At 34.8% G+C, this 14176-nt stretch overlaps 1 protein-coding gene across 10 annotated transcripts in view; it reads right to left on the bottom strand.

Moving 5' to 3' along the window:
• Positions 1-14176, bottom strand: part of PREPL (prolyl endopeptidase like) — a 62888-nt gene that overhangs the window by 12196 nt on the left and 36516 nt on the right. For 9 of the 10 annotated variants that reach the window (XM_082427733.1, XM_082427728.1, XM_082427734.1 and 6 more), the window contains 6 exons: positions 13917-13983; positions 13133-13339; positions 11787-11922; positions 6436-6652; positions 5631-5816; positions 1441-1638 (listed from right to left, as the gene is read on the bottom strand). In XM_082427733.1, the coding sequence (XP_082283859.1) occupies positions 1441-1638; positions 5631-5816; positions 6436-6652; positions 11787-11922; positions 13133-13339; positions 13917-13983 (1011 nt within the window). The remainder of the gene's footprint in view (positions 1-1440; positions 1639-5630; positions 5817-6435; positions 6653-11786; positions 11923-13132; positions 13340-13916; positions 13984-14176) is intronic. The other variant, XM_082427731.1, reaches the window with a different exon arrangement.

Here is a 14176-nt window from a genome sequence, read left to right as displayed (position 1 = left end):
TTCTATAAAATAATCTTGTTGTGTTCATCTTCCTGCCTCCTACCCAACTTCACTTAAACAAGCAGAGAAAAACTTGTTGGTTGAAAACTTATGAAAAGGAAGAGGTAAGGATGGTAGCAAGTCCTGTGATGGCCTGAATCCCAGAGTTCATCAGCAGTGCAGAAATGCCTGTAGTTATAGCAGCTTCCCTTTAGCGGTTGCTTTCCTTCTTCCCTAATGTACGAAGAATCCCTTGGCTCTCCAAGAGCTTAGCTTCACTGTTCTTTCCGTTTGGGGTATAATTACAACATTTTGGGATATTGGTATAAATCCCATCTTTGTAAAACAAAACAAAGCCTAAACATATGTATTTTGTTGACAAAAACCAAAAATCTGGACGGTGATAATGTGTTAACAATGATTATTTCTATGCAGTACAGCAAATAGGAATGAAAAGTAGTCATTTAAACTTTATACATTCTATATTTTTGCATTTGTTCTAATAAGCGTGTATTGCTTTTATAATATTAAAGTAGTCTTTGCTTAAAGATATTTTTTTTAAAAGTCAATGAATTAAAGAAAAAATTCACAAGGAAAAAAGGTTTCTGTTTTGATTCATTCTTTGTCAGTACATGTGAAATTATCTGATGTATGATGTGCTAAGCTCTGAGAATTCCTTAAATTCAAGACCACAGTTTATGTATTAATTTGTTCCTCACTTGCTCAAATTTTCTTCTCTACTTACTACCTCCCCAACCTCCCACTGCCCCCGGACAATCTTCCCTCTTTTACGCTAGACTTTGGCCATACTGTTCTCCTTTATACTTCTTGAATGCATTATTTCTCCCTCAATTCAGAGCCTCTGCACAAAATAGAATCCTCCTTCCCCTTTTCTAGCTTAACTCTTGATCATCCTAGAGGCATTACTTCCTCAGAGAAGCTTTCCCCAATTTCTCCAGACGAGGTAAGGTCCCTTTACCATATGTTTCCACTGTACTCAGTACGTCTTCCTTGGCAGCAATCAGTACATTAGTAATTACTTCTTCAAAATCTAGCATCTTCCCCACTAGATTTAATCTCCATGAGGGCAGGGAGTCTATATTAGTCTAGTTCACTCTAGTCAATTGCTTACTACCTTCATAATTTTTGTCATAACTACACAGAAACTTTGATTATTTCCTTCTTTAAATCAACTTTTAATATTCAAATATACACAACACATGAAATCAAGGGCTTGCTATGATGGTTATAAATTTTCTAATCCATGTTTAAATAAATGCATGCGTATCAGAAGTTAAAAAAAAAAGTCCACGTACCCCCTAAAATCATTTGGGTGTTGCTGTGGAATGTGAGATCCACTTTACTAAACTGTGCTAATGTAATCCCAGCAATTGCACAATACTTGACAAATAGTATCCTTTCAACAAACAGAGGCTGACAGTGGGGATCACAAAGACTTACCTTGCTTTTGGCTTCTATACGTAAAACACGACTAGTCTTTGTGATTGGGTCTTCATGTCCAGTTTCCTCAAACAGTTTGCCTTCTGCAAACTTATATGTGTAATATTTAGGGGGGCGTATAGGAGAGCAAAGCTGAAAGGGGCAGTTCTTTGGGTCTGAATTTGTATCCATTATGAATCCACAGGCCCAAGGTGGGAGCTGAAGAAATAAAACAGTTATTTTTACTCTTTATCTAGACACTAAGTATTATTAATTAAATTTCTGGGTCTGCTCCAAACAAGATGATGTGGACATCAAATTTATTTTTATCCATTATCACATAATGCCTCATCTAAGGGTTACTTCAGCACAACAAAAAATATTTCAAGTGAAAAACAAAACTCTATGCAAATGACCAATAAAATAAGAAAAAAAGTACAGGAAAATGGTTTATCATGAATCTAGATTTACATGAAGTCTCCTTCAATAAAAAAGTTTATTTTGGGGGTATATAAACTTGGGCAATGAAACAGCAAAATGATTAAGAATAACAGCAAATCAAGTAGTAATTCCAGAACCCAGAGACATCTCCAAGATCTCTATTCTCATAGAAAATGAAATTTCTCACATGTGTTTCTAATAATTTACCCAGCAGCCCTTAGTCTGCTGCCTGGACAGCAGCAGTGATGACAGTTATTATTCCAGGGCTACAAACTGGCTCAGCAGCACTAAAGCATTTACAATTTGTTTTTAACTTTAGCTCCCAGGGTAACCATTGTGCAGAAGAAAACCTTTCCTGCACATCCACTCTGAGAGACTCACAGCTATTACGATTAAGATTCTTAACTTTAAGAAAAAAGGAAAGAAATCAAAATTTATTCTCTCAGAGCAGCAGGGTCCAGCCTCAAGCCTTCCACTAACATCCCTCTTACACCTTTTAAAGAACTCTAGTAAGCAGGCTGACAGTGTGTTAGAAATGGTACTGAGAGTCAGAACATTAAAAGAAAATTGCCTTTCTTTCCCTGAGTAATTGTAGAAAGAGCAAATTCCTTAGAAAATCAGAGGTCTTGGCACAGTAACGTCACTGGTGGGCACTATTCAGAAAGGGTAGGTGGGGGATGTATGCATAAAGAGTGTACCATTTAACCTGTAGAAACTATAGCCAAAGAGCTTATGTTCACAGAACAAGTTCCTTGTAATTAATCCAAAGAATCCATTGCCCCGAAACACTAGGGACATACATTTGCAATGTCTCTCTAAAAGAGTTCCTAATTTACTCTCCTCAGATTGTGGGCTATTTTCAAGGATAACTTGTTTATTTAAATATAAGCCATAACTAGAAAGAAAAGTGTAATCATGAAAGTTGGGAAATCTGGTAGCAAAAGTGAAACGAGTAAAAACTGAGACCTTAGTGGGAAAAAAAGGAAGAAGCATTGCTATTAACCTTGTAACAGAGGCCTCAGATTGAGGGCACAAGGCTCCTCAGCCCTCAGGGGTGCAAGTTGTTCTCCCCTTTGGTGACACTTTAAAACATTTTCCATGTGACTCATGTAGTAAGCTTCGTTTTTTTGTTTTTTTTTTAGTAAGCTTAGTTTCTGATTAAATGGTTCCAATAAATCAAAAAGTCTTTTGGGTGTATTTCTTAAACTAATGGGACCAAGGTTAAAGTTTTAATCATAACAAAAACTGTTCCAAGGCTATGGACTTTCTAAAGTTTGTCCAGCTGATATAGAAGTAAGTATTAACTATCTCAAGGATATCTTCAGCCACATTTCCTATTGAGATAAGCCTGCCGTATCATCTATGTATATTAATGAACAGAGCCTGAGAAGAATTATAAGCTGGCCAGGTGATATGCAGATATTCCTTGAGATATTTGACAGAAACAGGTTTAGTTTAAAGCATTCTACCACTTAACCAGTCATTTCATCAAAAGAATGATTAAGACATACATGCTGAAAGAAAATCAGCCCAAGCATGCAGGCTGCTCCAGATGAACTGATGTTAGCACAAAGCAAAACACTTCCTAATTTGCTTAAATTAAATATCATAACCAAATAATATAACTAAAAACATCACCAGGAAATACTGATGATATGATGACCAAGGATATGAGGCAATATATCAAGGGCGTGACATTTTCTATTGCTGAGATTGAGTTTATAAAGCTCTTTTAGTCAAGTGCCCACTGGGCAGAGATGTTACATACAGAAATACTTTATAATCCACTCACAGTATGGCTTACAGATGTCCTTTGTATATAGCACTGGCTGTGCATATTAATCAGTGTTATCCAGTTCATAAAAAGGCTCTGATCTATAAAATTCTCTTTAACTAGCACCTGGTATATAATATAGTATTTTATTCCATGTGATGATGACTCAGAACATCATACTCAGAACATCATAATAGGTACTACAGGTTGGGAAAGGTCAAGGAATAAAGAAATAGAGGATACAGAATAAATGAAAGACATGATGTTTGTGTTAATGGAAGTTAAAAAAATGGAAACTGAGGCATATCTTAACAATACAAAAAATATAAAAGCCCATATTTACTTAGAAATCAAATCTTAGAGCAAAGTCTCATGACATTCCTAATTCTGCAAGAATTTTGTTATAATAAATGCATTGCTAGAAATTATATATTTTCTCCCATCCCTATTCCTATAGACTGCAATAAGAACAGATGTTCTGCCAGTTTCTGAATTGAAGATGTCTGAATTCGGCATCAATTAGCAAGTGAAAAGACACACTTTGAATTCAGTAGATGAAAGCACTAAGAAACTGCTGGAGTTAAGAATCACCATTTTTGTTTTAGGACATTTATATAGCCTTCTAAGGCACTGGACATTACATTTGATAATTTGATTTCATGAAGTAGATGGAAAATTTTGGTTGTTTTATTTAGGCCCTAGTTATTTCTTATTTATACCACTGTAACAATCTCAAAACTAACCTCTATGCCCCTTATCTCTTGGTGCTTTGGTGTACTCTTAACATGGCTGCCAGATAACCTCATGAAGTACAGCTTGACTCCTCAAATTATTCCCCTGCCCGCACACTTCACATGTTCCCCTCTTCATAATTTACGCATAAATTCACCACCTTGACAGTCAAAGAATGTCAAATCATAGCTTCATCCCCTAGAAATTTATTCTGCTTCAATAAAAATGAATTATTAGCAGTTTCCTGAACATTTTCTGAACTTCTCCAGCTTAGAGCTTCATTTGATGGACTTTCTCAGCCTAGAATACCATTCCCTTCCCCACCCATCAAAATCCTATCTATCCTCTTCGGTTTATCTCAAATTCTACTTCCCCTCAAAGCTTTCCTGGGCCCTCTTCCTTTCCTTTGGGCCTCACAGCACATTTTATGTTTCTGATCCCACTTATTTCAACCCACCTTATACTTGATCTTTGTGTGCTAGTCTAATCTCATGATAAACTGTATTCTCCTTAAGGCCAGATATTTTGTCCTACTATCTTTCCATTCCAGAGTGCCCAATACAGTACTTTGCACATAGAAATTTGATAAACATCCAGTGAATTTACTGGAATTGCATTTTAACAAAAATTGTGATAATAGTACAGATGGGGAGGTACAAGTGCTCTGTTTGCTGGTCACACAACTCTTTCCATATCAAGCAAAACAGAGGCCTCTCTTCTTCCCTTCAGTGCATGCTATCTAAAGTCACATATTAATGCTGCTTTAAAACTGGGCAATAACGTTACCGTTCACCAGTTTTAGCAATAAAACTGGCAAAGAGATGATGAAGACATGAGAATGCAGTGGCAGAAACATAGTAGCAGAAACACAGTGGGCATGACTACTATCCCCACTGGAGGTGTGGGATGGGAACAGGAGGCAGTGGTTAGGCACCAGCTGCCAAGTTGGCCTGAGTTATTACTATATCTAAAGTTGTAGAGATATGTGATATAGAGATATGCAGAAAGAGAAATACAATGGCACCTTACTTCTCAAATTCATGCTATAAGACAGTATTTTTAAGTAAAAGTGCACAAAAAGGAAGGTCCTTTAAGTAATTCTAAAACAAACCTCCTAAACCTGATAAAGACCCAATATGCTAAATTCCATTTAAATTAATTTCCTTTTAAGAAAAAGTATATTGGTATTATTCAAAATTTGATGTTCTGTTAATAAACTGCATGTATTTTGACTAACGTATTATCTTTTGAAAATTAAACATACCTTTAGAGACCGAACTGAATCGTCAGCCAGACCAATCACATTAACATAAAGTAGATTGCTATGCTTCAGGAATAGAACACAGTGATCCTTAAACATGTCCAAGTCTACAACTTTGGTATTTCTCTTCATTGTGAAAAATAAATCCCAATTCATAATAGCAGGGGTATCAGCTGCTGTTCTCATTAGCTGTGTGGAACAAAATTAGAAGAGATCTAGGTACCAGAACATGATTACTACAGCATCCAGAGATGAAACCACTGAAAACTAGACCACACTAGTCTTCACTGTTTTATGAAGAGCTGAAGGAACTAACTCTGCATCAGGGCTGAAGTGTGAACATCACCGTATGAATGAGCCCAGGCTAGCCTGCTGGGTGGGTATAGCCCAGTGCTTAGCTGACTGGTCAACCAATGGACATCTGAGTGAGAGTACAGCCAGTTGACTGTGGAACCGTCAATGAGCCGAGCCGAGACCAGTAAAAGAACTGCCTGAGATCAGTCCAAACTACTGACTCACAAAATCATGAGCTTATAAAAGTTTGTTAAGCCACTAAGTTTGGCTTTGATAACTATATATTTAGGATAGAGTATGTTTTCATTTACTAACCTTTTTAGGTACAATTAAAATATGAAGAGGTATTAGCTCTAAGGGAAGAGAAATGGGATTGGTTATACATAGGAAGGTAGCATTAGTTTTTACAATACCCAAAGTTTACAAAACAATAAACTCTTAGAGCAAGAAATGTTGATGTTAGTGTAACACTCCCTAAGAGCCTAAATGGGGACCAGGAGAATACAGGATTTACCTTGAATTCTGTAGGCTCGCCAACATTAGTGAGAATGTATAATTCATCATCTCTGTGTTCTACGTAGTAAAGGACCCCGTGTATTCGCTTCTGGATAAGTACTGGTGGGTCCCAAGGGCTCATGCCATCTATCAACCACACCTCTGAAGTGGTCTTGTTCATAATATTCATGGTGAGAAAACGACTGTCTTTTGTAAGATAAAGGAAAACAAAAAAGCTGCACAGAAGAAAGAGAGAGGGAGAGAGAGGTATGAAAACCCAATAAATTTCAAATGCAGGCTATCCTATTAATGACAATATCTCACTGGTGTTCAGTATATATATTAATTTATAATGTAGATAGAAAATAAAAACTCCTTAGTGAATACTGCTTATAAAAACTGGCTATTATATTTCTCATTTCCTCCCCAAAGGCATTCAAAATAATTTTTCTCTAATATTTTATTATAAAAAATTTTCAAACATACAGTAAAGATGAAAGAAATATAAGGTAAATACCGATATACCTACCACTAAGATTCAATCATGGCTAACATTTTGTTATACTGTCTTTATTGCATATCTATGTATCTATCAATCCATCTTTTTTTAAAAAATGCATTTCAGGGTAAACTACAGACATCATCTAGCTCTCAATCACATTAATAGATTATAGGGCTTTTTCCTGAGAAGAGGAAATAAACTTCCTAGAGGAGATATGTAACTGTAGGGAAGAAAAGGGACACAGAGTTTCCTTTGTTTTTCTTCTCTGTGCATGTTGGATATCCTTTTTCCTATTCTCCTAGTTTTTACAACAAAACAAACAACAGGAAGAAAAACCCTCACAATCTCACTAACCTAACACATTTTTAAAATTAACTATTTTAATTTTTCTATTTTTCCTTCTAAGGCTTAATATTATTTATACATGTCTTTAAATAGATGTAGTTATTTTAAAAATATAGATGCAATTCTGGATTCTGCATTTAGGTTGTTTTTTTTTTTTAAAATTGGCTGTGCTGTGCAGCACATGGGATCTCAGTTCCCCAACCAGGGATAGAACCTGCACCCCCTGCAGTGGAAGTGCAGAGTCTTAAGCACTGGACTGCCAAGGAAGTCCCTGCATTTCTTCTTACACATATTATCATCTTCCCCTACATTAGTTATACAGTCTGTGATCATTAATTAATTAATTAATTAATTAATGGCTACCTAATATTCTATTGAGTTGAATTATCATAATTCTTAAAAATGTAGATTTTAATGTTTCACTGTAATAAATATAAAAGGGAATATGTCATGAAGATAGTTTCCCTCTCCCTAACTTTAAAAAAAAATAATTAATTAATCTGGTTGTGCTGGGTCTTAGTTGCAGCCAGTGGGCTCCTTAGTTGTGCCTCACTGGCTCCTTTAGTTGTGGCATGTGTGCTCCCTAGCTGCAGCAGGTGGGCTCCTCAGCTGAGGCTTGCTGCCTCCTTAGTTGTGGCATGCGAACTCCCAGCTGCGGCATGCGTGTGGGACCTAGCTCCCCAACCAGGGAACGAACCTGGGCCCCCTGCATTGGGAGTGCAGTCTTAACCACTGCGCCACCAGGGAAGTCTTTCTTCCTAACTTTTATAATTATTTCCTTAGGATAGATTCTTAGTAACAGAAATATTGTTTTAGTGATTAAGTATTTTTATGACTCTTGATCAATATAATCAAATATTATCCCAAGAGCATTACACTAATTCATATTGACACACTGGATGCCTTTAAATATTCTACCTACATGTTTCCTTATTACAAAAGTAATTCACACTGAAAATACTGAAGAATATAAAGAAGGCTGATAACCCTGAATTCCACTCCCCAGAGATAAGCATTTTGGTAAAATTCCTTTTGTATTGGACTACATTACCATGTTTGTCAATTTTATTTCTTTGCAATGTGTCCATTTTAAACTTGGTGATGTAGTTTAAATTATTGGTCTATAACCATCTCTTTATAAATTAAGGACATTAACTTGTCCTTTTGTTGAAAATACTTTCCCCCATTTTGTCATATGGATTTTATTTGTTTACAATAGTTTCTGACATAAGAGTCTAATATTTTAGATAATCAAGAATATTGGTACTACCCCTTGTAATTTCTTCTACTGATTTTGTGCTCTGGAAATATTTCAACCAAGCTGAGTGAAATACATATATTTTCACCTAGGGTTTTTTTTGATGGTTTTATTTTTACCAAGAGATCCTTTAAATCTTTTAGGAATGTATGCTGATGTATGAAGTGATGAAAATTGTTTTCGTCCAAATATTCAATATTTACATTCTAGGGTCTGTTTTAGGGTTATCTATTCTGGTCTCTTTTATTGGTCTGTCAATTTGTATTATTTTAACTGTTGTGCTTTCACATGTTTTAATATATTGTTGTAAGGCAAATCCCCTGCCCTATTTTGCTCTTTATCTTCAACACTTCCTTTGCTATTTTTATCTACTTATTTATGTGTAATGATGACACAGGTAATCAAAAGATAAATTACTCAGTCAATTATCTGGCAGACATGTGGTTACAGCAAAGTGAGAACACAAGCAGCTCTGTAAGTAACAGTTTTCTTAGAAACAGAAGTAAAGTTGTGGTAACTACCAAGCAAAAACCTACAGTAGATACACAAAATATAAAGAGAAGGGAATCAAACTATAGCACTATGGAAAATCATCAATTCATTAAGGAAGACAGTAGGAAAGAACTGGGAACTATTGATCCAAAGAAGCTAGAAAACATGAAAAAGATGGCATTAGTAAGTCTTTAGCTGTTATAAATTACTCTAAATGTAAATGAATTAAATTCTCCAATCAAAAGGCATGAAGTGGCTAAACAGATAAAAAAAGAACTAACTATATGTTGCCTATAGTAAGAGATTCATTTCAATTTCATGGACATACATAGGCTCAAAATAAAGAAAAAGACATTCCACACAAGTAGAAACCAAAAGGGAGCAAGGGTAGCTATACTTATATCAGACAAAATAGACCTTAACTCAAAAGCTCTAACAAGAGATAAAGAAGGCCACTACATAATGACAAAGGTGTCAATTCATCAAGAAGATTTATAACAAGCATAAATATATATGCACGCGACATCAGAACCCTCAAATATATTAAGCAAATATTAACAGATCTGAAAGGAAAATAGACAACATAATAATAGTAGGGGACTTTAGTAGCCCACTTTCAACAATGGATAGATCATCCAGGCAGAAAATCAGTAAAGAAACCTTGGACGTGAACTATACTTTAGAACAAATGGATCTAACAGATGTATACAGAACATTCTGTCCAACAGCAGCAAAAATAAAAAAACCATTCTTCTCAAGTGGACCTGGAACATTCTCCAGGAAAGATTGTGTTAGGTCACAAAATAAGTCTTAACAGGAAAAAAACTGGAAAATTCACAAATATATGGAAATTAAACACTACACTCCTAAACAACCAAAGGGTCAAAGAAGAAATCAAAAGGGAAATTAAAAAAAAAACTTGAAGTAAATGAAAATGGAAATACTACACACCAAAACCTATGGGATGTAGCAAAAGCAGTTCTAATAGAGGCATTTATAGCAATAAACACTTACATTAAGAAAAAGGAAAAATCTCAAACAAACTTCACACCTCAAGAAACTAGAAAAAGAAGTTATAAAGTAATTTTGGCAAACCTTACTTGTGAGAGCAGAATACTGAAACCTGGGGATCAAAGCAAACACAGTAAAAAAAAAAACAGCTCAGTCTTAGAAGTTCTACGAAGACCTTTATTACATTTTCTCTACTGGTATGCTGCTTTTCCCTCTTGGTCCTTCCCTTTGGATTAGGGCTGTTAAGTACAGTTAACCCCTGAACAACATGGATTTGAACTGGTGGGGTCCACTTATACACAGATTTTTCTCAATAAATACATACCACACTACCACACCATCTGCGGTTGGCTGAATACTCTGATATGGAACAGTGGATAAAGAGGGTCAACTGTAAAGTTATAGGTGGATTTTCAACCACACAGGAGTCAGTGCCCCTAACCCCCAGTTGTTCAAGGGTCAACTGTATTCAGAATCGACAAACTAATCTGTGCTTTAGAGATCAGATGCCAAACTAGGTTTAAACATACTTAATTATGGTTAATTCTTTTTGGGGTAGAAAAAGCACACTAGAAGCCAAAAATCAAGAATCTTAAATGTATGTATAACTCAATCTTAGACTTAGGATAGTAACAACATACAGCAACTAAGTACCTTATTCAAGGGTATAGCTCATAGGGTCAATTTTGAGTTTTATTCACAGGGTGGAAAATGGTTCACAATCGTAAGTCATTGATACAATGTAATAAATTACTAGCTTAAACTGTCATCTCCAAAAGATATCCTTGACAAATGACACATAAAGTAGTGGATCGTATGAATAGATGGTTCTAGTAAATTCTCATTAAAACAATCAGCATCAGAAAAAAGCAATGACAGCATTACTGAACCCAGAATGTTAGTTCTATGGGTTGGAATAATACAATTTCTCCAGACCTCAAGTTCTTTATATAAACTGGGTGTTGTGTAAGATTTTCTTTAAGGTCCTTGTCAGCTCTGAGATTTTATTAAGTGAAGGGTTACTTTTCTTGTTTTGGGTATCAATTTTACTGTCATAGATTTGGTGTTAAAGATCATTTTTCTCTCTTGCAAAATCTGTTCAGACATTGTCCAAATTATACTGTAAAAGGTGACAGGACCCTGGTGTTAAGAAATAATTTATCATAAATCATTTGGAAAAGTATATCTGGGTAAGAGTTAAGGGATTTTGCCAGATAAATTTATTATCATTTCCTCCCAAGCCTGGTTAAGTGGTAATATGAGGCATAAGTCCTGAAGCAAAAAGAATTAGCTTTAAGGAGGAATTACCAAAGTATTGGGGACAGTAAAATTTAAAGACCAATGTATATCATGGTTCAAAGCAAAGCAATTTAAAATTCAGATAAGCTATATGAAATAAATAGTGAATTCTGTGTAACTGACACCATGGTTATTCTAGTTATGACTTACAAGAGATTCATAACTGCTGCATGGAAACCATATTAAACGTTTAATTAACAACTCCTCTCATGTGTCAGTACAGAGAGAATGTTAATAACTCAGCATTTGAGTCTAATGATATATTTGTGTTCACTGTGAAGTCTGAATATAACTAATTTCCAATTTTGAATCTAAACCACTTACAAAAGAATGCTTATGCTCCTCTTAGCCTTATTATATCTGATTCCAGCCAAAATCAATGTTTTAAGTCAACCAAGAGCAGCACTTCAGATAACTAGAGAAATACTCTGAAGAAAAAGACTTAACTGTATTGTTTTAGTACCTTGGGTCTTTTTCTGTGTAAAAACGTTCATTACGCCTGTTATCACCAAAAGTGGCTCGATATACATCATGACAGCGAAGGTTCCTCTGGAAGGTGTAGAATAAAACATCTTCATCTTCTTCATCCTTTACCCATTCTAAAAGAAAATAATTAAAGAATTATATATATCCACCTACTTACAGTTTAAAAAAAAAAAAAGGCACAGTGCATTCTAATTTTGAGCGCCAAATAGAAGAGATGTGCAAGTTTATCCCTGGAAATCTAAATCTAACATAGGTTTGACTATGTCTAACCCTGTTATTTATAAGCCAGAGATATTTCCAGAGAATAAGATACTACTACATCAATTCTAAGTTTTCAAGTAGTTATTAGTCTCAGGGTACTCAAGTTTCTAAATAAGAGATGAACATTCAATATTTAAGAAAGACTTTGGTAAAGTCACATTTGCTTTCAGGAGATGAATTATGTTTAAATCTACAACCTCTAATAAATCTGAGGAAATTTTGGACCATTTTCTCTCATGCCTAAATGTTTTCTGTCTGTTTTCAAGCCACAGGATACCTCAAACTACCAAATATGGTGTTTTCTAGATCTTACCAGAAGCTGTCAATGAAAGTTTTCACACAATTACATCATGACTGCCACCTGGCTGACAGTGACTGTAAGACATTATTGTATAGTATGCATTCTGATTTTAGAGAGGTTAAAATGTACAAGAGGTACGCCTTAGAATCAATTAGATACGGTATAATTTCTATTCACTGCAAAAGCATTGTTATTGAACAATGGGGAAATATATGGCAGAAAATGAAAAGGGAGGATAAAGTATAAACATATATATCACTCAGTGATAAATGATAAAATTTAAAGTTGGTTCTATTGGTAAAAATATCATAGCTTTTATTGAATAAGTTAGTTCATCATGTTCCAGAGTTCCTTGGTAGTGACCCTGGGCAATGTGCTATAAAGGCTCAACAAGATGATGTGAAATGAAAAAATCATACCCAAGCTTAAAGTTGAATAAAATATTAAGAGACAATTTTTATGTGAAAATGTACTCTAAATAATAGCAAAGAATTACTGATATATTAACATACACTGTACAACCTGGACTCTGATCACAATACTTTTAAAAACATGAACATGAATTTGGATATTTAACTAAAGAAGGGAAGGTCTCCTGAATAAGAGGCACAGAGGAAGGTATGGAGTCCACAGGGATAAACAGATCAGGCATTCATCTTCTCATTCACTCACGTGAGCAAGTAAAAATGTTTGCAAAGTGTGGACAATTCTCTTTACTGTTGCCTTTTCAATGTAGAAGACTGTTTTGGTTGGTGGCTTACCAAAACTGGACACATTTGGGAAAGAAGCTTCCATTACAGGTTGATCACTGAGCTTCACAACTACACAGGTAGATGCTTCAGAATCTTCAGTTCTTATCTTGGCAGCTACATATTTTTCATCAGGAGCAACTCTGATACAATCAATGAAGGGTTGCTCTAATTTAAGTTCCTCCAAATTGAACAAAACTTCATAATTATCATTGTCTGCTGCATAAAGGAAAGGATAAAGGAGATAATTCCACAAAATATACTTCAAAAAATTTTAAACTGTATTTCAGTGTTTTAAACTAGCATTCCCCTTTTGTAAGAGGCTACATTTTGGCGTCTGCGAACACTGACAGCAGTTTGACGTGTACAGAAAATGGCATTAGTATTTAATACTACCCTACGCTATTCAATATTATTCAATGCATCAACCTATGTAATGTTACTTGATAGTTATAGTCTAATATTTGTAGACCATATAGAACCCAGAAAAGTAAGAAAATGTAAGTGACCCTGAATAGTCTATATAGTGCCTCGCACAGTATCCAGGATTTGGTAGATGCTCAAAAAATGCTGGTTCCCACCTCCATTCTCTCTGCCAAAGCTTTTGAATGTAGCTGTTAATTATATCTTAGGCAAACCCAGAAATTAAAAAACTACTCATTTAAAAATAGAGAAAAAAATCAGAAATTGAAAACAGATATTTTCTATACTTTTGAAAAATCACTATCAAATTTCCAATGAAAAATGTAAAACCTGAAAAATCATGTATTTCTTACAAGGAAAAACTGTTTTGTACCTTCTTCATCTTTGGAACGAACCAAACAGCAGCCCTCTTGATAATAAACAAAACCACCATGTTTAATCTGACAATGAAAAGAAACAAATGGTTTATTTAATTACAATTTATTCAATAATTTAAAAACAATTTAATTGCTTAGTGATCTGACTAGTCAAGATGAAGAAATGAGATCTTTTATAAGCAGACGTGTTGTAGTCTATGAATGAACATATAAAAAATACAAAATGAATCACTTTTTACAACATAGTGATTAAGAT

The sequence above is a fragment of the Balaenoptera physalus genome (assembly GCF_965194825.1).
Source record: "Balaenoptera physalus genome assembly, chromosome: 15".
NCBI classification, from domain to species: domain Eukaryota; kingdom Metazoa; phylum Chordata; class Mammalia; order Artiodactyla; family Balaenopteridae; genus Balaenoptera; species Balaenoptera physalus.
Note: the sequence above shows the minus strand (reverse complement) of the source record. Positions and strands in the feature narration are given on the sequence as shown.